This window comes from Homarus americanus, unplaced genomic scaffold, assembly GCF_018991925.1.
Source record: "Homarus americanus isolate GMGI-L3 unplaced genomic scaffold, GMGI_Hamer_2.0 scaffold34360, whole genome shotgun sequence".
Taxonomy (NCBI): domain Eukaryota; kingdom Metazoa; phylum Arthropoda; class Malacostraca; order Decapoda; family Nephropidae; genus Homarus; species Homarus americanus.
In genome coordinates, this window is record NW_024739403.1 from 2,009,960 (window position 1) to 2,036,075 (window position 26,116).

A 26,116-nucleotide genomic window follows, 5' to 3' on the forward strand; every position below is an offset into this window, starting at 1 on the left:
TGACACTCCTATTTTTAGACAAATTCTTATCACTACTTATGGGTAAAACTTATCGATTAGGATTTAAGGGAGTGATCTTGGCTGGTGATATTAGAAAGTGGTGTTCATCCTAGGCAATAAATCTTGGGCGCGCTTAGATAGCCTGGCCATGTCCACAACAATGGACACTAACCTTTATGGTGGGTACTTAACCCGCCGGTCTCCTTGCCCTCACCACACATGCTGAATAAAAGATGCTGGCTATTATTATCAGCTTTGAAGATCTTGTTGGTCATGGATGTTCGGTGTATATGATAATATTTGTAAATTATGGCCTACCAAACAATGGCCATCAGTGAAACCAAGAGCGAGTGTCAGTTGGGTACCGTACCTATAAATGGTCTTTAACCTACATTCGTGGAAGAGGGATTTTTACCCAGTTGAGAATTTGCAGAAGAAACGTTAACTGTCTAGAATATCATTTACACCAGTTATACAAGGGTTCAGTATTGCTGGTAATCCTTATCGGTTTATCAACGAGGCCATCAAACAACACGGCGTTTAAACCCTCGGATATGACGTCACCTGGCCGACCCACTTATGAGGAGGCTCTTTGTTGACACTACAGACTTACGGTATATCTTACGGTGGTTTGTTTAGGATGTATATAGGAATACTCTTGTCTTAATCTCGTGCAGTCTTCTTGACATACTTTAGGGGTTGTAACTTATCCGGGGCTGACGCTGACAGATGCTGACACCCCTACTCACCAGTCAGTGATGTTTATGGCTCGTTCAGGTGTTGTTGTTATCGTTCAGGTGTTGTTGTTATCGTTCAGGTGTTGTTATTATCGTTCAGGTGTTGTTATCGTTCAGGTGTTGTTGTTATCGTTCAGGTGTGTTATTATCGTTCAGGTGTTGTTATCGTTCAGGTGTTGTTATCGTTCAGGTGTTGTTATCGTTCAGGTGTTCGTTTGTTATCGTTCAGGTGTTATTATCGTTCAGGGTGTTGTTATCGTTCAGGTGTTATTATCGTTCAGGTGTTGTTATCGTCTGTGGTTGTTGGTCGTTCAGGTGTTTATCGTTCGTTCAGGTTGTTTGTTGTTTATCGTTCAGGTGTTATTATCGTTCAGGTGTTGTTATCGTTCAGGTGTTGTTGTTATCGTTCAGGTGTTATTATCGTTCAGGTGTTGTTGTTATCGTTCAGGTGTTATTATCGTTCAGGTGTTGCTATCGTTCGTGGGTGTTGTTATCGTTCAGGTGTTGTTATCGTTCAGGTGTGTTGTTATCGTTCAGGTGTTGTTGTTATCGTTCAGGTGTTGTTATCGTTCAGGTGTTGTTGTTATCGTTCAGGTGTTGTTATCGTCCAGGTGTTGTTATTATCGTTCAGGTGTTGTTATCGTTCAGGTGTTGTTATCGTCCAGGTGTTGTTATTATCGTTCAGGTGTTGTGGAAGTACACACACACACACACACACACACACACTCTCTCTCTCGTAGGAACGGGGTATAATCTCACGCACCCGAACTTTCTCATAATAATAAATCTCGGTGGGAACGTCTTTTGGGCGATACCAGAAGTAGTTTCCTGTTAACGCTCCTGAACACCACCACTGTTACTCCCACCACAATCACTACCACCATTACCACTATCACTACCACCACTACTACTATCACCATCACAACTATCACCATTACTACTCTACTATCACCATCACAACTATCACCACCACCACTACCATAATCACTACCACCATTACTACTACCACCACCACTATTACTGCTACTACCACCACCACCACCCCAACGACTTGAGGGTGTGGGAAGGAAGGCCATGGGGGATGGGAACCTCGAACTTGTGTGCCCTGGCGTAAACAAGTTGTTAATCTGGTCTCTGTATCATATTCTTGACATGGTTGTTATTTCATCTGTTAACTCGAGTTATGTATTAATTACGCGTCTAGCTAGTCATCCAGTCAATTCTTTGTTAATGAAGTAATTGGCAGGATGTCTTCCGTATTTCCTGTCGTGGTATTATATGCCGGTAGTTGGTGCATTGTATGTACTGTATGGCGGTGAAGTCCCACATTGCATTCCTATCTGGCTTTGTCTAATTTAACGTAACTTAACTATAACCAAGTTGAAGGTTAATCTAATTTAACCTAAGCTATCCTATCCTATCTACTATCCTGCCTTAACCGAACCTAACCTGATCCCATGACTCAAGCTAAACTGAAACCTGATGCAATAATGTGTGTGTAGCGTCAGTGTCTCCCGCTGAGTATTTACACCTGAAGGATTACAGAGCAATACGTGCCTTGTCGTTCCTCCCACCTTGAATAAGTTTATGTAAGGGATGACTAGAGAGATTGCTTTGAAACTTGGCTCGAGTAATCTCCACATTCCTCAATCTGAACTCTTCTGGGGAATGTTCGAAAAAAAATGTCAAGTTGGTTGGAAATAAACAAAATAGTAAAATAAAACAAATATATTCTTATATTTCAAGTATAAATTGGTCATGATAGAAAGGGGGGGGGTTGTTTGTTAGGGGTGGTATTGTGTCTTCAGGGGCGGATCCAGGAATATCAAAAGGGGGGTCCAAGAAGTTGTAGGTGGGGGGAGGCGGACATGACGAGCACAGCCAACCCACCCAGCTGACCAATATCATGGTCACTTTGAGGCCGTTTGAAGCCATGTGCACTTGGTATTAGGAGATATTCTGAGGTCAATAGTAATTACTTTTTATTAAACAAAAATACCCGAGTACAAGACTGCATCAAAGAAAACGGGGAATATTGCAACCATGGTCAGTAGGTGTTGGTGCGTAGTTATGTCTCGTGAAGGCGCCAGTAGGTGTTGGTGCGTAGTTATGTCTCGTGAAGGCGCCAGTAGGTGTTGGTACGTAGTTATGTCTCGTGAAGGCGCCAGTAGGTGTTGGTGCGTAGTTATGTCTCGTGAAGGCGCCAGTAGGTGTTGGTGCGTAGTTATGTCTCGTGAAGGCGCCAGTAGGTGTTGGTACGTAGTTATGTCTCGTGAAGGCGCCAGTAGGTGTGTTTACGTCCACCCTGACTCTCCCCGCTGGGTAAATTTGATAGCTCACTCTCATACTGTAATCTTTTTTCGCCTTTTTTTTTTAGCATGTGTCGGTGCTTTATATAGTCGCATCCGTCATGAAATGTCAGCGTGGGTGCCCTCATCCCCTGTCTCGTTCTGAATTTCTGGTCCGCGACTCAGATGGTCAGCTTTGTTTGTTATCATTTTCCCGCTAAATTGAGACAAAGGGAACTAATGTAGTCTTAGTGCACTTTCGACCCCATTTCGTCCTCCTTCACATCCTTGTACCGTAACTTTAAGAAGCAAGAATGATGCGTCCTCACATATGCACTTTGTAGGAATATGCAACGTAAGAAGCTTTAAGAATACTGGCCCAGAGCTGCCATACTCAACAACCGCATCGACTCAAATATTTCGTCTTTCTTCTCATTGTTTATTATTATTATTATTATTATTATTATTATTATTATTATTATTATTATTATTATTATTTTTATGACACCATGTGACAGTTTCTTATGTATTATTGGTTTCTGAAGTCACCCCTTATCTCATCCTGGGTTCGGATTCACTGGGATTCGAAACGTCGAAGTCTACCCTGAATAAGAGACCAAGAGAGATCATTTAATTGGCCCACTTACGTTATTACGCAATGATGACGTCAAAATCCGCTCTGAAATCTCGACCTGGAATTAGATATATTCTCTTAGATTATCTGAAATTTAGAAACCCCAGCTTAGTCTACCTGAAGATTTACTACCCTAACCTAACTCCCTCAGGTCGCGTTAGGGTGTTTAATGTACTGTATATGTGAAATAAGCTGAGGTGCCTAATATTCAGGTAATCCATATAAAATAATTTTATTATTATTATTGTAATAATAATAATAATTATTATTATTATTATTATTATTATTATTATTATTATTATTATTATTATTATTGTTGTTCTTTTTGTTTTTGTTATTTTTCTTGAGATGAGAAATAACCGTGCCATCAAATTAGACGCCATGTTGAACCGCAATATATATGTTGCTGATTAAACGATACAAATACATGCTTTTTTTTAAGCTACAGTTACATGTGTGCTTTCTCAGTTGTTGGTGCATGCATTCTCTCAGGTACAGTGAGGAGAAAAGTGAGGTATTGACTGAGAAGCGGAGGAGAAGGATAGTAGTATGTAGGTGTCAGTTGACCGCCATCCAGTAGAGAGGCTCACACCGAGCCCGTCCGTCCAGCTGGAGGGACATCGACACTGACCCGACCGATACCCGAGACACACACACACACACTCTTACGTACCTTCGATATAAGTTATTACTGTTCACTTCATTTGGTGTTCATTGATGTTTATTAAATTTATCTTACTGGAACATAGTGAAATAAAATCAGTAATAAAGATATGTTTGTATGTACAGTATATGCAGGTGTATGTTTATATGTATGTGTTTGTATGTGATAATGGTGTGTGTGTGTGTGTGTGTGTGTGTAAAAGTTGTTGGAAAACATCTTGTCACCTGCTGATAATCTCTTATCCGTCGTGTGAATGGATCCAGAATCAATACACTGATAAACCACCCCTGACCTGCAGATATAAAACCCGCCAAAAATTGCATGGGAAGAATGTCTGATGGCTAGTAGATGTAAATAAAATAAAATTCTTATTCAAATTGAGGAAAATTACGCAGAAATTAAAGTTTTATAAGTATGTAAAATTCTCTCAAATAATGACAAATCTTGCGAAATTTCAGTATGGATTTGGAAGAAGTATATGGTGGTTGTTAACGGCTAATTCCTAGTTGTTCAGATAAAGAATACGTGTTCAGCTAATTATGGTCGTGGGCTGTACATAACACACATTGTTAATTACCTTTATATCTTAAGGTTTATTTATGTTACGCTTTGGTTCTAGTCATCAGTTAAACTCTAATATTAAATCTCTTGGTTTGACAGTGACAAATTCTATTTATGGAGTAATTTAATGCACTTGTTCAGAACATGTTAATAATTACCTGTACAAACGTGATACATTAAGGCCATTAATATTATTCACTTGATGTTGATATTACTGCTAACAACACATACTGTACAATAATAACACTATATAATTTCGAATTTCTCTACAAACACTGAATTAATTGTTGTTATTCGTTTTTATTATCATTCACGGGATATAATTAACCCGCTGTAGGGAATATTATACTACAGAATGTATTTACGTGTTAGTACTCTCGGTTATTTTTTAGATTTACATAATATAACTCGAGTCAGAGTATATAGCATGAATCATTATGGCAGTAAGCTTAGAGGCTCCCAGGTTGATGTGGTTTTCGAGATGGCGGTGGTCAGCTGTACTGTAAGTTATGGAAGGCACCCGAAGGGATCATGAACTGCATTTAAGTAACTTGACTGAACGACGACTGACTGACTGACTGACTGAGGGGACTTTGTGTGTGTGTGTTGAAGGTGTGTAGGGACCTGGTGACTCCCACAATAAGGTGGGTGTCACTGCTACGCCGCCACTGACGCATTTCCGCCCCTAAGTGAATGTTCCGTGACTTGCAGACCTGTGTGTGTGGAGGTCATGGGTGTGTGTGTCTAGGATATGTATGTGCGTGTGTGTGTAGGATATGTGATTGTGTGTGTGTTTTTGTGTGAGAGGCTTGAGGTTTGGGAACACACACACACACACACCATAGCCAGACTCACAGACCTAAATACCAGCTCTGGCTAATGAGAGGGTTGTGTGACGTACGTAGGGAGGAGGAGGAGGAAGGAAGACTGTGAATGAGATAATTACAATAATGATGATGGTAAGACCCACAGCCCGACACACCATAAACATTCTCCTAAATTTACTAAGTGAAAAGAAATTATCTTCATATTTTACACTCTAATACTTTGATTTTTTTTGTATGTATAAATTTGCTCGTGTAAATGTATAGTTGACGCCACAGTTTAATATTTTGACTGTTAGATACAGTTAGTGATGGACTTAATGAACTGGTTCAGACTTATGAGTCATAACTGTGTTGAGACAGAAAAAAGAGAGAAGAAATAGTGTTGAGGAACCGAAGAAAAAAAACAATCCATTGTGTGGTGTGTGTGTGTGTGTGTGTGTGTGTGTGTTTAAGACATCGTTTACGATCAGAAGGAAACTCTATCTAACTTACGTCACCGTATCAGGATTATTTACCTACATATTGAATGTCGTACACAGTTGTGGAAGTTGTCGTAAATAAAACAAACATAGATGGTCTATATTACGTATTTTATCTTAGTTCTTGATATTGTTTGTTTCTTAACTATGAACTTCAAGAATATTATAAAACCTGTTGCATATCAGCGATCGGTTTATTGGTGTTAAAACGATCTTGTTCGATTTCATACCAATATTTATTCGGGCTTAACATCAAGTAATAAATAGTTTGAGTATCATTTTAAATTAGAATGTTAAATGTTATACGTACTGAGTGTGGAAGTTTGTTTACACATAGACACTGGCCTAGATTGAATGTTCTCCTGAATGAAGTTCCTGAAGGCATGTCTAGTTGGTTCACTGACACGTAGATGGCGGTCAGAAATGGTGATAGATGTACTGTATACACTGTTGATAGCCGACACACCAGCTAGGAAGAGTAGTGTTGTGTGGCTGCTTGAGTGAAGATCATAGTGAGGTAGTGTAAAGTTAGTGAGTTTTTTGTTATGGTGTTTCTTTATCATTCTATTATTATTTTACATTTTATCCTGATCCTACACTTCGTTATCCCCCCACACACTTGTCTTATTTTTTTTCTTTTCCTCTCGTGTTCTCCCCTGGCTTCTCACCCCCTCCCCGTGCGTGCCTCTCCCCTCCCTCCCTCCTCAGTATACGTGACCCCGGGGCGCTACTCCTGCTCATCCCCTCATCAGTAGTCCTGGTGCCCGGCCAGGACCATCTTCATGGCACACACACTTACCTTGTTATGTAACCACTCTACAGTAGCTTCCATACTCGTGAGGTCTAATTGACATTTTTCTATAGGATAAATGTTTACCATTGATGTGAGTGTTATATTTATGTAACTTGTCCACAAATATTCACATTTACGGTAATAATATAATGTAGTTTGTATACCTCAATGGTGTCAATGTTGGGATGAGTTTAATTGAATCGTAAACATTAAATTAATACTTTATGTAGCTTACAGTATTATATATATATATATATATATATATATATATATATATATATATATATATATATATATATATATATATATATATATATATATATATATATATATATATATAACACTTCATTGACATTCAAATTTAGAATTCAATTACAAACAATTACTTGCCGAAATCATTCAGCCAAGACTTTGATATGCCCTTCACCGTGTTCATCTGTCACGCCCTCGTGCACCATACCAGCCTCAGGAACTATGTTGAATGATGTAAAAACCGCGGGGAGTCATCCTGGCAAGGTGAAGGGCGCCGCCACCCCTCGGGGACTGAGTGTTGGTCGAAGGATCTTGGTATATATCGCCTTCTGGACGACCTTCGGTTTATTTAGAAATGGAAGTGAGAGAAGAGGTAAAGGTAAATGTAGAATAATTCCCACGTGACGTTAACATGTTACGCTACGGAGTCTTGACCATGACGCGACAGAAGCTTGCGGGCTAAACAAACTGACTTACTACGTGATGTTAACATATATTGTGGAGTAAAATTAAAGTTAATTATGTTCTCGATGTTATAGTGTTACCTCTCCCGTCTGTGTTGTATATCTTCACCATCAAGTTATCAGTAACACGGGAACAATAGTCTGTACCTTTAAAACAACGAATTTGTCGACTAAATATGTGGAGTAACTTGGGAGGTAAGTAAGTGATCCGTCTGTAACACACGTCGTGGTCATTTGTTATGTTGGACAACTATGTTCGAAGTGTTTCTTTGAGGATGTTTGACCTGTTATTAGACATGTAAGGTAAGGTTGAGGTGAGCAGCCACCACAAGACCTCCACCTTGAACCGTGACGCCACAGGCTGTCTTACCTGTTTTATAACGCTGTCCTTCAGTCCCTCACCAAATATATTATATAATGTTGAAATTTTTTCCGACATCTGGAACTTGTTGGTAATTTTGGGATCTCGGTTATGGCGATTGTAAATTTTCGTTAGATAATGTACAGTGTTGATATCACGTACTTGGAATATATAAACAGAACTCCTAATTTTACCAAGTCGTCGTCAACAAGATTGTAAATTTGTCAATAAATTTTAATTTTTTAAAGCATTAATTTTCTCTCAGTTGAACCGTTGTATTAATAGTAGTGATGAGTCACAGAGGAAGAATATCTCGGTGGTTGAGTGGGGAGAGGGTCAGGGAGTGGTGTAGGTAAACCTGGGCAGCTGGGGCGGCCCTCCCTCACACCACACGCTTCCCCCATCACCATGTTTGTTTACCCCTGCACGGTCGTTATGCCGACCTCACCTGGCCTACCGTGTTGGATGACCTAACCTGACCTGACCTGTAGGTGAAGAGATGAGTGATCACTTTTTCATTGTAGGTCTTAAAAGACTCAGAGCCACAAGTTTTGGAGCGTTGTACAGTATCATATTGACGACAGTCACCAGATAATGTTTGTCAACAAAGAATCTTATCAGTCATCCCTTATCTCATGTTATCATTTTATTACTAGCGGATCTGCAGTAGGTGCCATTATCATCAGTGAATGGTGTGGGTGCTGGCAGCAGTTTTGCTTGTGGTGTGTCAAAGCCATGGGACCAATCCTCTCCGTCTTACTCTGGTTAACGCAGTGGGTGGTTCTCACGGCTGGGTTGGCACACCTGCTGCTTATATTTCTTGAAGGTAGGGGTCATGCGAAGAGGAAATGACTCAAGTGTTTGGCAGCTTCTGTTTAGTGTGTAACAAAGACATTTGTGACACGGGCTGGTGACCTACTAGCCTTTTTGTTATGTTGAAGGTGAGACTGGGAATGCAGCTCCCCGCCTTACTCCAGCGTAAATTACAAGTGTCACAATGGGTGGTACTGTACAAGAAAGTATGGTCTGGCACGTCCAAGGTTTGTAAGAAACACCGGGAGGTAAATGTGACAGGCAACAGCGGGTCTCACGTGTTGAGTATATGATTATTGTTATTCCTAGGTTATGTTTATTGGACATACGCTATTATTGGCACCATCCATACCTAGAGCTGGGATTCACGAGTATTTTAACATCATGGGAATAATCCATATACAGAGCACCAGATGTTGTGTGAACTTACTGAAAATGTAGTTATTATTATCTTACATTTGATTTGTTTGGACAACTCCACTGTCATCCGAAATTTTAGTATTTGTTTATTTACTAATTAGGTTTAGTTTACTTTATTGTTAACTTGGTATGTGTGGGGTACAGTGAAGTTTATAGTAACATATGTGTCCTGGCATAAAAGTTTGCGATATGTTATCTGTATCTCACGTTGAATGGTAATGGTAGACGTGCGAATGTAAACTGGTTCCCTTGAATTAAGAAAGGACAAGATGCAAGTATCAGCTTACAACGGTTTAGATTATAAAATTAGACCAATCATGAGCGTGGAACTGTTCTTTTAAATATGACGAAGCAATACAACATATAAAACTTTCACATATTGGTTTCACACTATCCTAGTCGTTTTGTTAGTCAGGTATAAGGAGGATCTTAGCCATGCACAGAAAATGAACTGGTGGGATATTAACCTTCCTAGTATAAGGGAGGTTAGGCTCAAGTGTGTAGTGTTTACTGGGGCAGTGAACAAACTTGGGAGGACTGTCCTTTGCGTCGTACTGTACATTAATGCAGGTTTGGTGACGATTAAATCTGAAGTGAAGAAACATTTTATCTTCATGCAATTTTTAAATGAACTAAGTGTCAAATAAACGCTTCGTGTGAAAGGGCTTCTTATTGAGGTGTGACAAGAATATAGTGTCATCTTTTTTTTTCTCACGAGGGTCAGGGAACCAGCATCATAGTCAGTGGCTGCACCTCTGGTTAGTTAATTTTAATAAAAAAATCGCGAAACCCTAAATCTCCACTGCAAGTATAACCCAGAACCCCGGCAATTATCGTGTCAGAGGTCCAGCCCCTGTAGCATGTGAACTAAATACAGGGGTCGCAGCGTCACCACGTTTCCATGGTAACATATCGGGCACCACTTTGACGGGTCACAATACGTATATTGGTTTGTGAATCGACTTGAAGTATCCGGGATTTTAATTTGTGCAGAATTTAGTGGATTAAAGAGGAGGTGCTCTAGTTGTTAAAATCTTTCCAAAGTTTAATAAAAAAATACCCTTAGCGGGGTAAATAAAAACTGCCTACGGAGGTATATGACGTTATGCCGTACCCTTAAATTCGAATCCTTTTTGGAACGTGGAAGGTATGGTGACTTATTGAAAGTATCGGACGTGTTGACCCATATCAGTAATTTAACCCCAGGGTCGGTCACCTCACGGTACCATGCCAGTTATACAACACCTTCCTGGTTTAAAAAAGTTACTCCATACAGTTTTGTTATGCTATCGATAATAGATACATCTGATTAAATGTGCCTTGGGAGGGAGGCTGAAATGTTATTTATGGGTAGTATGGTTAGCATTGTTGTACAGTTGAGAGACGTGGATAATTGTATGGTTGCAGGAGACCGTTAATAAACCTTTTAAGATATTTTGTTTATATTGATATTCTGTAACATCTCTCAGTATTGCGATATTTGTCAGGTAATTTTACTCTTCACATAATTGGTACGTGTCAACTGTTAACACACTCTCAGGTGGTAATGCGGCAGTTGATACTTGACAGACTTACGGCAAACAAAACATTCCTTCCCGTTCCAAAACTAACTCCATCATGCAAATCCTTGAGATATGTCAGATATCCTCAGTATTCATGACTTCTCTCACATAAAATTCACCAACTTCGTCATTCGTCAACGTTCTGAACTTTTGCAGCCAGACACCCGCGTACCAGAGTAGTGTCGCATCTCCAGTGTTGCCCAAGTATGACGTATCCGTCCGTATTTGATGCCGTTCCCCGCAGCCCCTGTACAGTGTAAGAGTTGCTCTATGGTAATGCCAGACACCATTTTCAGGGTATAGGATGTCAGAAAAATGACCAGAATTCCTGAATGTTAGGTTGCGGGCTATTAACAAAAAATGTGCAATGAAAATGGTGTAAAACTCGGGAAGTGAAGACTACAGCCTCGTGAGTTCGTCATTAGGGATCTGCATAAAAATAAACCGCTGTTAAACCACTTCACAATTAATCATAACACCTCACAGGCATTTAGCTTAAAATAACCCTTGTGGGGGTGCTGGTGGTAGAGTGGTACCGCTCTTGCCTTCGCAAGCGAGATGTCACGGGTTCGATTCCCGGGCCGGTGGAAGTTGTTTGGACATACTTCCTAGCCCCCATTAGTCCCTGTTCACCTAGCAGTAAAGTAGGTACCTGGTGTAAATCGAAAGTTGCGAATTCGTATTCAGGGACAAGTTGTTGGAGCTTCCAATAGCTTGATGACATAAAACCATTGACTCCTCAGGCTTCTACTCCCTTAACTCATGAGACATAAAGGCAAGCATGAACTTAGCATGCTTCCCTGTTGGGCGCTGTAAACGCTTCTGCGCTTCACCTTACACAAGATTGTAGGGGAGTGTCCAATAAAAAAAAAATAAAAAATAACCCTTGTTTTCAGTAGTTGCAACTATTGGCCGACAAGCGTTCAGGCAGTGTTGTGCTTCTTGCCATGACTCCCACTATGGTTGCTGAATGTGGTGTTAAATGTATACCTCCAGTGATAACAACGATACTGTATGTGTGTGTTACCACACATTGAGGGCGACCTCAGATATCACACTTGTATATGTATTAGTGATTTTTATCCCCTGCCACGGCAGAGCTGAAGGCTCTGTCTGTTGTTGGTCCTCCCGTGTTTAAAACCCCGTGTTTGTGAAGTAACTTTACCACATGTGATTAAATTTTAATGTAGCGCTATAATCTTCTTACATAGTTATACTGTAACACTTAGAATAGAAAGGATTGGTCGTTTGTAGGCTGGGTGTAATAAGTGCCATAGTAGTGTTCCTAATATTAACATCGTATTTTTTGTCAAATAATTTTACTGTTCATTTATTCTCGTAAATATGAGTCATCATATATATATATATATATATATATATATATATATATATATATATATATATATATATATATATATATATATATATATATATATATATATATATATATATATATATATATATATATATATATATATATATATATATATATATATATTATTATTTTTTGGTATTCAGAAAGCTGCTCAATGGTTATTTTCACTTGTTTACAAAGCAGAGTTTCTACAGTGTAATCAGTGAGCAGCGAGGAACCTGACACACATCTATACAAAAACTAATAATTATGAGGAGTGAGTATTGTTGCTCTTCGTGAGGGTTGTAGACACCGTAATAGAGTTGTCAGTCAGTGTTTTTTTTTATTATTTAATCTTTGAAAGGGATAATAAATCAGTTTCTTTATAAGACAGAAATTGGGCGCTTAAATGGTGGATGGCCTGTGTGTGTGTGTGTGTGCGTGCGTGTGTGTGTGTGTGTGTGTGCGCAGTAGTGGCATTTGTGTGTGTGTGTGTGTGTGTCAAATTCATTTGTAACAATCATATACACAGATCGTTTACACCTAAACAAATATTTCACCTTTGTTCCCTGAGACAGTTTACGTTAATTTTCTTCCCCCTCACAGACGACATTTAGGAAAGACTTTTGTATATTATTATGACCCTGTACTGTATTATTATTATTATTATTATTATTATTATTATTATTATTATTATTATTATTATTATTATTATTATTATTATTATTATTATTATTATTATTATTATTATTATTATTATTATTATATGCACAGGTTGTCCGGAGTTCATCTTCAAAACGACCCCCGTGAAATTTTATGAGATGATACAAGTTAATGAGACGATTTGCATAAATTCTTTTGTAGGTCAAAGTTGAACCCTCTGATTGCTAAAGGGTTCCCTGAGCTGAATAAAATCATTAGGTGTTGGCCAGAATAAACTTGTTACAGTCGTTCATAGCTCACAGAGGACTAAAAAATTTTCTGTCATAGGTTCTGCATCGATCACTGTGATGAGCTCCTATTCAAAATGTCTCAAAGGTCAGGGTCATCATAGCTATCAAAGGTCGAACTACCTGGAGCTTAACTCTTGTATCAACATAGATATACTAAACAGACTTGACAAGGATATGTTTCATGACGAGACGAAATGTTAGCTGCTAATTTCAAGTTCTTTCAGAGATCAAGATAACAGATGAAGGCTAAACTTAAAAAAAAAATTATAATTGATTTGGGTTATTAGTGCTGATGTATCAATGGAACTCAGTGGATATATCTTATCACTATCAATAGACAATGCGCAGAACCCGAAAATCAAACGTGTGTCAAAGTTCAAGGTCATTGCTGAAGGTTAAAGGTTAAAATATTATCCATACAATAGCTTGTATCAATACCGATGTTTTAATTACACTTTACATAAGTTTGTATCATTGGTAGGTAAAGTGTATAACATCAACGTCTATAACACAGATCAAGGTCACATGTGTGGAGCATAATTCTTGTGTTGATAAAGATAGAATGGTGAAACATCACCCTTTACACATTAAAGTCACTGCTGAAGGTCAAAGCCTTTTCTAGATCATAACTATTGTCAGTGCCGGATTTAGACTGTGGAGGCCCATGGGCAGCCTCTTTGTGGAGGCCCCCCCTCATTATAACTACCCTAGAGGGTGGGGTGGCGAGTGAAGCGAGCCTAAACATCTGGGAGTTCCGGGGTGTAAGCCCCCCGGGAAAATTTTGTAATTTGTACAATTCTTTGGAGAATTTTAAAGCCACATGCAGTTATATTGAGGAAATTAGAACATTGCGAAATTTTTAAATAACTGTATATTTATTGATAGTGTACAAATTCCCAACACACACACACACACACAAAAGTGAGACATGACTGGAGTCAGTCATGTGGTTTCAAGTCGACCAGCCCTGATATAGCTACTACCGCATGTCAAAAATTTTCAAGAGACTTCACAGAAAAGAATATATTATTAGTTATTACAGAGAGATGATTCTTTGCATTATTAATCAGATAAACCTCTACTCAAATAATGGTTCTGTCCAAGAATGCATGTACCTGTATAGGCTTCTTTAAGTCCAAGGTCAGATGTAATATGTGGAGGCCCCTGGGCAGCTGCCCACTTTGCCCACTCCTGAATCCGGCCCTGACTATTGTGTCCATTTAGATATTTTGATAGTACTTCAGATGAATATTTATCATCACTAGATAAATTGTACAGCACTAAATTCAGGTTGTGTGTCACATTTTAAGGTTACAACTGATGCTGTCTATTTTTAATTATCATTAGCTGTTTAATTATCAGGTGAAATAGGAGAATAATCCTAGTTTCATGAGAGCCTTTACAGGTCCTTTATTTTATTTATTTATTTTTAAAATAGACGCATGTGTAGATTATTCTTTTTAATGGCTATCACTCGTATATTTTGATAATTATACTATATATTGTAATGGCAAACCTCGTATAATTACAGTTTTTGAGATTTTTATATATTTCTCTGAACTAGTATCTATCAGTTCCTCTCAGTTTGATCGAATTAAAGATTTTAAGAATTATTTGAATTTTTGGTGAAGGAAATGTGCATTTGTTATATTTTTTCATAAGGAAATAAAGTTTTACCAACACAAGCCATTTAGTTATTTTTTGCCAATTTTGAATCTTCCTTCAGATATATATATATATATATATATATTTATTCTGTAATCTGTAAAAATTAGTTTTTATCCAAATTTCCCCAATTGGTATGAGAAGTAATTCTAGTGTATTGACCTAACATAAAAAAAGAATCCAAGTAATAATGGTAAAAAATGAAATAAATTCCAAAATACCTATTGGGATAAAAACGAATATTAACCCTGTAATCATTCAGCGATCTTCATGATACAGTGATAGTCTGTTCTCTACACTGCTGGCACTAAGGATCACCTTTATGTTTTTCCACATTGTCTCTCCAGCTTTTCCTGGATCATTTGTGAGTCCATCAGTGCTTTTATACTGCCACAAATACTGAACTTATGTAAATAATCAGCACTAATTTAATTTTATCATTTCCAGGTATCTTGAAACGTGACGGTTGCGGAGGGTCACGAGAGGCCCAGCGAGACAGTCCTCGATCTATCCTCAAGCATTCTTCATGTGACTCTCGTCGTGCCTCCTTCTCTGAGTCTGAACACCCGAGGGGAATACTGAAATCTGACAGTCCATTGCCTCCTTCTATTGGCTCTCCAGAACATGATGCTAAGCTGCTCAGAGGAGTACTAAAGAAAGACTCTAGCTTAGAAGACTCCAAGGAAATTAAGTCGATACTAAAGCCTGAGTCTGAGTGCCTAGAACCAGACCATTCATCTGATTCATCCTCAGGTAAGAGATCACTTGTAATTAATTTAAATGTTAAAAGACTTATGCTTCAGTTGGCAAAGATTTCATTTGTAATGATGCCACCTTGAAATTTTTGCTCTCCATTTTTTACTAACTACAGTACTGTACTGTACATTGTGAAATCCTTTAAAGACACACAGTACTGCCCAGGGTAAAATAAAAGATATATACATCCATGGAAATACAGGTTATGTCATGTCATTGACAGTCCTTAAAGCTTATTAATGAAAATCAAATTCGTCAACCACCCCAGATTTCTTTTCTGGCCCAAAACACTATGGAGGCCCCCAGGATTGTATCAGATTGTTGAGCTTCATATTATTAATCAACAAAGTGGAGTACTGTACAACATCTAACTACTCAACAAAACTATTATTATAGGGGATCATAAATCAGCACTCTGGAAACTAAACACTCAATGTTATGAGTTCATTCAGATGGCCAGGAAGGTTTGGAGGAACAATATGTATTATCTGAAGAGGTAAAGCTGGTCAATGACTAGCAGTCACTCTGTCTTTTCAAGTTATTCATCTTCTACCATGGCAGTGGAGAGTTGCCATCCTTCAAAAGTGTGGAAGAAATATAACAGGATATGAGCTTTGAAATACTTTATGACTAAAGCATTTTTTTAAATCGGATTACATTATTATGATATTCATCTTATGCCTTATTTTATTTAAACAACACATTTTATTCTCTATATCTCATTCAGTTATCTAATATCCTAGGCAGATATACGTAAAGCCTCATCTCGAATTGCGTTTTCCCTTTTTCACTTACATTACATTTTGTAAAGAATGTCCCTTATATCTCCTGACTAGTTACTGTCACTCAAATTTTAATAAAAAAAAAAATATGAACAGTTATGTACAGGTAGTGACAGTTGGTAAATTATTTTCATCATAATAGTATACAGTTAAGTACAGTCGGGGTCAACAGTCTTGAACACTTGGCAGTTGTCATGGTTTTGGTGTATCGGTGGTAGTCAGAGTGGATTATATTATATAAAGATTATAATATGTTGTGTTTCTTATTTCTTACCGTAGAATTCGATACCTTCACACTGGTTACTTACAGGAGATTATGGCGTATCTACGTAGAAGTTCACTCCACCACTCGACATTCCATGATTTATACTTGATAAATGATGATTTAATGATTTCCATTAATTTCCAACATCCATCTAAGTTATTGGTTATACTTTGTCATAACCAATCAGTCATTACCTTTAGTAATAATAAGATAGGATCACAGATTCGGGCAGATAATTGCACTTACATTTATTTGTCAAGCTTCCATACAATGATTTACAATTAGCATGGATATATTATTCACTCACGTTCACGCTGTAATAAAAGTAATCTTCTAAAAGAGGGAATTTTCAACTTGGGGACACGTGATTACTCTACTATGGGTATGACTTAACATAGCCTCAATTCTTCAAGTGATACATTTACTGCCAGCCTGGATTGCTTTTGTTGCAACCAGGCTTCATCACAAGAACTTCTTTCCACGGGCAATAACAAAAAAAAAAGTACTCTTGGGTTACCACACATAGTCTCGCGTCACTGACAGTCACTGCAGACGGTTGTTGCAGCAAGGAGAACTGGTAAGTGTGACTTGAATTAACCACTTAGGTGCATTAGACCAGCCTGGATTGCTTTTGTCGCAACCAGGCTTCCACACGTGATATTTCCACCGGGATAACAACCTAGGTTAACACACTTAATCTCGTGTCGACGACGGTCCACAGGGCGGAGTGGCGGTGGAGGACTCTGTGTGGTGTGGTGTCCCGCTCCCTTCAGGAGGGAGAGAATGGGGATGTCTTAACTAACCCATGGCCAAGGGGATACTACTTAAAATGAGGTTTTTTGGTGTGAAGCGATGAACAGGACAACACTGTCTCACTGCCCCTCCCCTAAAGGCTGGCTAACATACCACTAATGGAAAATATATGTCCGAGTTATGCCTCGCCGGGTGCCTTATCTCTAGTAAAACAAACTTTGGAAATGGTTGCGTGGGTAAGCCTAACGCAACCCATGACAACAGTATTTGGTATGTAAGTACCCGGAGATCTTGGGTATTAAGGAGTTTTATCCCATTTTGTGGTTCAGGCAGAAGTAGATGCCAGATATTGCTAAGTGTTCAAGACTTTTGACCCCGACTGTACACTGTAGTTAGAGTTTTTACTCTTATTATATCTGTTCAGGAGTTGTTGTTCCTTAAAACTTAGCTAGCTTGCACATTGTTTTTTGTCTCCCCACTTTGATAAGTGAGAATATATTATTGACTAAAAACAGATTACACAGTACAGTAATTGTATATGAGCAAATTGATCTATAAATATGAAGTACTGTAGAGTTAAATAGGAAGTAAATCTTTAATGAAATGGAGTTAGAAATTCAGTAAACTTAACCTTTATAACAGATGATGTGACCCTCACTACAGCCAACACACCACAAGGACCAGAGTGTGATATAGCTGAATCCATCCGGGACATTGATCCCATCCGACACAAGGATGATACGCACAAGAGTGACACCCCACACAAGGTTGATCCCTTCAAGACTGAGCATCACCGGGCAGATCTTGCAGACGCATTAAGGCAAGTTGAACCAATCAAATCAAAGGATGATCTCGCTGAAGCTCTGAGACAGATTGAACCAATCCATTCTAAGGAGCGAAGTAGAGAAAAGGAAGACAAAGGGAAGGACGAGACACAGATAACCAGCGTCAGAGAAATCTCTTCTTTCACTAAGGCGACATCAAGTATGGCAACCATGGTGGTGACAGCAGCAAATGTATCATCACCATCTTCGGCAGCTACAACAAACTCTTCATCATCAACATCTGAGAGTGAACACAAAGTGATCAAGAATGAAGCTGTCATGAGACGAAGGACTGCCCATTCAAGAAGATATGATGAGAGGTAAGTACAATGATACAACATATGTTCATACATTTGACACATTTTATAAATTTTGGAAGAGAGGTGATTGAAAATATATTTTTAATGATGGGTACTGTATTCTTTATTTTTAAGTTATAAAAGTTTAACTCTAAAATGTATTAATGTAACTACTTAAACTGTACGATACATCTTTGCTGTATCTTAAATGCTGATTTTTTTATTAAGTCTTCACAAAGTGGAGCACATTCAAAACCTATTTTTATCTGTACCTCAATTACGTTTCCCTTATTTAGAGTACGGTTCTGTCCAGTCTCTGACATGAGGATTATTTTTCTCCTTTGTGTCCTCAGTTACACATTGCTAATAACATCCCTGACCTTAGTTGCAGTATACTGTAATAGGGATGTGAGAGAATGAAAGTTGAAGTTACTGTAGAAATTTCCTTGTTTTGAGAGACAGACTTTGTGTTTTTGTAGCACTGAATGTACCATGGTGCCCCATTGTGTTATGAACTCGATATTTGTGTTCAAAGTACAGATAATTCAATACTGTATTGTACTGTATATAGACAGTCTACCAGAAGACCGTAATTGGAATGGGTACAGTATTAAATTATTGTAGAAGGATAAACTCTTTTATATTAGAATCATTTGCAGCGGAGTTTGTACTCCTGAAAGGTATAGATTAAGAAGAAGGTGGGAGTAAGAATTGAGCCAGTGTTAATAAGAAAAGACAGTAGCCAGAATCTGCTCCATCCACTACTACACTGTACATGGATGTGGCATATAAAGGGAAAGGAGGACATCCAAAAATAAAAAAATGAGGGAGGTGTAAAGAAGAAAGTCTAGTAAGGAGAGAGTAATAGTTTTAGATTAATCTTGAGCAACAAGATATGATTTATCGAATTTTTCAAGTGCCTTGTCAAGATTCTGAGTCAAAAGATTAAATAGGTCTGCAGTGCTGGAGAAGAGTTTATGTTCTTGAAAGTGTTTGAGTTACTAGTTTATGATCAGTTCCATGATTTTGGAGATGCTTGAGATGAGTCATGCGACTATAGTGGAGAGGGAAAGGATGGATTATGTTTTTGAGAACTATATTAGAGGAATAAGAGAAGTTGAAAAGTTTATAGAGGACAGGAGCAAGTTCAGGTGCATGTCTTTTGAAGACGAGGGGTGAGATGCCATCAAGTCCTGGGACACTGTATAGGATTAGGCCAGAGAGGTACAAAACACTTGATGAAAATTTGGGTGAGTACTTGGAATAGGGTGAATTTAGATCTATTATTGGGGGTTGCTGTTAGCAGGGGGTGAATTAAAACAAACATGAAAACCAGAATATTTATTTATTTTGGACTTTTGTGGCAGTTGTGTGAAAAGGATGAATAAGAAGGTGTGGTTGAGCTAGAAATATCCTAAAAAGACTTCACAAAATGACCCTCCCAAAAATATTCCTATACTGTATTGCATTCAGCTTGGACGAATTGTGTTTTAGACTGAAGGAAAGATTTTTTCTTTTTATATTATATTTAACATAGTCTTGAGTAGTAATGTACCTGTATATGTTGTATGTATCTTGTCTTTATTGATGTGTACAGTGTCTGTAGGAGGGTATATGGAGTTCAGCTGCCTTTTGATGAGAAAGTTTGAACCATGTGAAGATAGAATGGGACATAAAGAGTTCCATACCAAGGTGATCTGGTGGTGAAATGTTTGGATTGTAAAAAAATATTTACATTCGTCATCCCAGTCAGCTGTCTTAGTGTCAGATAGTGCATGTCTAGGGAAGAGAAGACTGAGAGAGTAGGAATGGGTGCAAGATGCAGAAAAAACACTGATCAGAACTTTATTTTTTGTGGGGGGCACGAAGAGTATAAAGGTTTGGATGTGTTCTTAAGTACAAATTTAGAGTGTTAAATTTGTTACCAGTGTAGTCAGGATTTGTATTTGATCATCATGGAAAAAGTTTCTACATGAAATCCCTCCAAATATGCCAGAGAAGAGTGGGTGAAATGACTAATAACATGTAATGTTTATCTTAAAAATGAATGGAATGGGGGGAGTTATTCTATTTGTCGCTAATATCACTCGTAACAAAAAAGGAGGAACTTTCTGTTATATGAAATAATGTAATATTGGGTTACTGTATATTCCTTTGCTAGGAATATAAGGATTAATAGTGTGTGTGTCATCTTACATAAGCCTGGTGTGACTGAGTACTGTAATATAATGCTGTACTGTATAAGTACTAGCACACACAATGCATTATTACTCCTTCATGGCAGGTAATCCAAACAATGAATTTGCAGGACATAAACAACATATAACGGCAGAGTGTTCTCTTATTGATAAGTAATAAATATTGTTTATAAAATGACAAAAAAGGGGAGACAAATAACAGGGACCAATTGTATTGTATATAGTTTTGACATCATTTAGTTGGAGTGATTAGTTCTTTATTAAAAGGAACTCGTCTGCTTTCATTTTCTTAGATAGATTCCCAGTCCCTTTTCATTTGCTATACTGTACTGTACTTTTCAACCTATATTTTGAGTGTCCCTTAAATTGTGAAAACTTATGCACTCTTACCAACATTTTCCAGTATAAATATGAATTTAGGTGGAAAATATTCCAGTGTGAATTTTCTACCTTTGTGACTTTATCAGGGGTCTAGGACAGTAAACCGCCATCTAACTGGCTGCTTGGGCTGATCTTATGATTTCCCATCCTTCCCTATTGTAGGTATCATCTTAGAAAAGGGGATTGCTTGCAAATCTGTCCTCTTGAAGTAGGAAGGTTCTTTAATCACTAATATCTAAGTAAACAACACAAACTTCAGGGCAACTATCAGCTGCCATTTGCATTTGGAGTCCATAAACCTCCATTTTATATTTAGTTCCTAGCTGCTTACCTTAAACAGTAGATGTCTCTCTCCAAGCTTTGCCTACTGCTTTTGAGCTGAATATTTTGCCCTAATGTTATCATTACTTTAAGACTGACATTTTGTTTACTTACATTGCTGTAAACATTGCCTATATCAAGCCAGCTCTACCAAGACTGGGTCACTGTTGCAGCAAGTAGACTCACCTTAGCACCATGACCTTTGATTGCAGATGCATTGATCAGGAATTATGTCACACTTCATTTTATTTGGTGTGGTTTTTTTGTGATGTAGTGAGATCTGTAACTCACAATATGAGGGTGGCAGAGAGCCAGGTCATGATTTCAGAGAAACCATAGGTTGGTTGTGGCAATTGTGTTGACCCTCCAATGGGTTTCAGTAGATCTGCATATGATGTCCCTTATTCCTGTTAACCAGGGATATTTTATGTGATTTCTATGATTTTGAGATCAGATGTAATTCCTTCATGGGATTTGCAGGTGGTTATGGATAAGTTGAGTCTATTATAAGGGAAATTTTGGTATGAGTGACTTTTGAAAACCTCCTATTATATTTCTTTCCACGTGTTTAATAACTTCATGTCATCCCTGTCCATAAGAGTGTAACATGGGTTAAACCTGCTTCAGAACTTACCTCGGTGAGGGGTTAGATCACTAAGACCTTACAATCTTATATTACTGTATATAACTTATCTGCTGCATTAACAATGTTGCACTGGGGAATTGTCATGTTATTTTTATTTAAGCTCTGTTGAATTTGAGATGTGTTACATAGTGTCTTATTGCTCTCATGGTATGGGATGGTGATTATTTGATCGCACGTAACCAGTATTTGCTACATGCTTGGACTGTTTCATGGTTAAAGAAGGATATTATGCAGGAGTTGTGTTGAGATATCTCCTCTGGTTAGGTTTGTTTTTGTGATTTAGAAAACTACATGTCCATTTTATATCCATTATTATACAGTATGTACAGTAAAGCCTCGAATAACGACGGTAATGTGTCCTCCAATATTGCAGTGTAAGGTGAATCATCGCATCGTGAATCATTAATTACCAGTAAAATAAAGCAATAATAATGAGATACTACGTTCCCAAGTGTGACCTTTTCATATCTTTTGTGTGGCTTTTCACCCTCTTTTCCCCAAAACAATAAAATTTATGAAAAATTCAAACTATATTCTTTAAATAATGTTTATGAATGCACCCTTATACAATAGTATAAATGAATAATAATATGGTCACACAAGAGGAGATGGAACGCCATTGTTTTCGTTATTGTTTACACCCAGAACGAGGGTTCTACATAAGAAAAGGAAGAAAATTAGACTGGTTGTAGCTGTATTAAAATTAATGTAAAAAATGAATATATATGTTTTAAGTATAATGGTATTTAATGTTAATAAATGGAACAATAGATGTATCTAACCATTAATGGCAAAGAAAAAAGCGAGATGGATTGGGAACGTCAAAATATACTTGCGCATTCAAGGAAACATAGCGTCATTTATCTTAAGAATGCAATACCGTATGTACAAAAGATTCATTATTGTTTATCACTGAATATTTATTTGATTTAATTAGTCTTTATATATGCAAAATGAACAATACAATTCCTTAATACTATGTAGATTATTAAAACACACAAGAGGAGAAGAGACGGCATTGTTTTAGTGAGTGACGATGGTTCTACATAAGAAACTGAAGAAAATAAGACCCTGGTTGTAACTGTAGTAAACTTAAGGTAAAAAAAATTAATACCTGTATGTATGTTTTAAGTACTGTACTTATGTTATTTAATGTTAATAAATGGAACAATAGAAGTAGCTAACCACTAATGGTAAAGAAATAAAGCAAGACGGATTGGGAACGCCAATGTATGTAATTGCGTTCATGTGAAAACTTATCGTCATTTCTATACATAAGAATATGAAAGCAACACTTATTTACTGTTCATATATGATTTAATAATACTTACGAATGTAAAACAAAAATTCTACTCCCCAATGGTGGTAAAGTCTAAAACATAAGGACAGCCAATGAATGTTGTGCGAGTTTTTACTCAGATGACGAAGTCATCAGGTTCAACTCTGGCTGAAGCTGTAAGTTCAACTCTGGCTGAAGCTATAGCTTTCCATAAAGCTGTTACTGAACCTGAAGTTGATGAAGCTGCTTATGATGCTGAATTTGATAGTGTAACGGAAGTTGATGGTTTAGGCCTTCGAATAATAAAGCTGTCGAAAGAACCTTGCACAGCTGCTTTCTTTTCTCATACATCTCTTATGTAGAGATCATTTGCATTTTTCATGTCCCTGTTAATTTTAATGCTTTGTTCTGTTAATGGACTTGCTTCGGCAGTACATATACTATACAAGTATTATACTTCAGAAAATATGTTCATTGCTTGCTCCATATAATATCCACAGACCTCTCACCTTTTTCATATCGTTTTAACACATCTAGTTTCTCGGCTAAGCTTATGCACTTTCATTTAGCTATTGAACCAGCACTACCATCACTTGCTTTCTTGCTCATGTTGAATAGGGATGCAAAACTGCCTTAAGATACCTGAGAAAGTTTTTCTCCTTTACCTGTTCAGATGCATGAAAGCGAAGAGCTCACCAGCTGCGACTGTTTACACTAGTGATGCTGGCGTCACCACTCACAAGCCCAGCAGCCTCAGTGCACAAGGCATCTTTTTATTTAATTTTTTTGTATAATACATATCGGGATTTAGTTAAATGAAAATTTTTTAAATTTTTTATTATTATTCTATTTTCGTCATAAATACAGTACGAAGAAAATAATGCCGTAAATTTAATTGGGTCCTAAATTAACCAGGGTCCTGAATATGAATCGTCATTTGTAGAACCGTCGTTATTAGAGGCTTTCCTGTAATCTCTTTATGTTTTACAATATGCAGTTTACTATTGATGAGTTCTTGCAGTTATATTATTTTTGACTTGGTTCAGGAACTTTAAAGGGACTCCCATTACAAATTTAGTTGGGTTTGGCTGACCAGAGTCCTTTTCACATGGAATAAAATGAATTTAAGCAGAGCATGCAACCTTCTTCCTGTGTTTAACCAGGAATGTGAAGATTGGAGACCTTGGTATACAGTACAATATTGTTTCATCCCCAGAGGGTCATTGTGGTTCTATGATGCCCCAAGAATTGCAATTTGATGCATTCGACTTCTCAACACGGTCTGTGATAGCAGGGGAGGTCCATTTTTCCCATATTGAGCTGTAATTCTGTAGAGGAAATTATCATACCTCATAACCACATCTTGGAATGTGCCTTTACTTTTCTCCCCTGCAGTAGATTAGATTTTTCCAGTTGGTTTTGAGATAGATCTGTTTTCTATACTTAGGGGTGTTTCCTATAAGTATGCTTCCAGAATGCACATTTAAGAGATACCTGGATGCTCTCACTGCAAAGATGCCTAGAATTGGAAGTTGCATTAAAGAACACGTGCACAAGACATGCAATCTTCACCGTAAGCCTCAGTCAATAATTGAAAAGCTTCCGTCGCGGATTTCATAAGTTTAACGAGAAACTTCATGTTAACTCGTTGCTCAGTTTTGCAATCCGACATTTTCCGACCGAGCGTAAGAACACGTCTATACTTCAACACTCGTTCACTTGTACTGAGTGAAGTGATCGAGTTGAGCCTTGTCACACTGTGACAGGTTAGAACGTGTTCAATAACTGTCTGTTTGTCCCTCCCTTCCCACTCTTGGTTCCCGAGTTATAGGGTCAGTCTCGATAGTTTTATGTCGGACCTCGTATATACAGTACAGTATTGCATATTTCATTCACGCTACTCATTAGCAAGGGATATGCTGTATTCTTTTTATGGTTGGACAGACAAGGGAAGAGTAACAATGAGGTCAACCATGGAAGGCTAGGCTTTCCTCATGTGACTACAGTACCTGTCTTATGGGAGCTAATTTTGGAGTTCATTTCCTTTGAATTCTTAGTCATTAATGACATTTAGCCAAAGAAGGGAAAGATCCCCATTCCCAGTCCCAGAAAGTGAATAGCAAACTCCTGGCTGAGATTATGTGCAGAAATGTTCAAACTCTGTGTAGATTTACTTATATAACATTAGATATCAACTGTGAGTACTGTACTTTTCAAATGACAATTGTTGTGACTTTCTGGAGTGGTTCTTGTAATGAAAGGGCAGATTACTTTGAGAAAAGAATGACGTATTGTATGCATGTGTCACCCCAAGATGGGTTTTGTCAGTGGTTATGTGTCCAATACTGAACATTATTTGTCTGTCTGTCTGGCAGGGACAGTTGTGTTAATTCCTAAGGAACTGTATGAGTATATCTTATTCTGGGGGTGATAATTCTCACAGTATGAGTGAAGTGTCAGAGGAAGCTAGTTTATGAACTCATATTGAACGAGGTGGTTGATAATGATTCTGAGGCTGTTTGTCTCTTAGAGTGGGATTTAGATTCTCTAATCCCATACTCTTGAAATATTCCATTGATTTAGTTACAGTTTGGTTATGTTATGATACAAAATGACATCTCATATGACACCTGTACAGCAAGTTTTAACAAATAGGATTTCAGTGTTTTGTTGTTGTTTGTATGAAACCTTCTTTCTTTATAATGTAATGTTTTGTAAAAAATCTGACTTTCAATATTCATCAAGATATCCTGTAAGTATTGGCAGGCTGTTTGTGTCACAGTAC

General features: G+C 37.7%; 1 protein-coding gene across 5 annotated transcripts in view; it reads left to right on the forward strand.

The window, feature by feature from the left end:
* Window positions 1–26,116, forward strand: part of LOC121874707 (serine/arginine repetitive matrix protein 2-like) — a gene marked incomplete at its 5' end in the record, with an annotated part of 128,066 nt that overhangs the window by 17,806 nt on the left and 84,144 nt on the right. For 4 of the 5 annotated variants that reach the window (XM_042378963.1, XM_042378964.1, XM_042378966.1 and 1 more), the window contains 2 exon segments: window positions 15,275–15,580; window positions 18,026–18,527. In XM_042378963.1, the coding sequence (XP_042234897.1) occupies window positions 15,275–15,580; window positions 18,026–18,527 (808 nt within the window). 5 annotated transcript variants of the gene reach the window in all.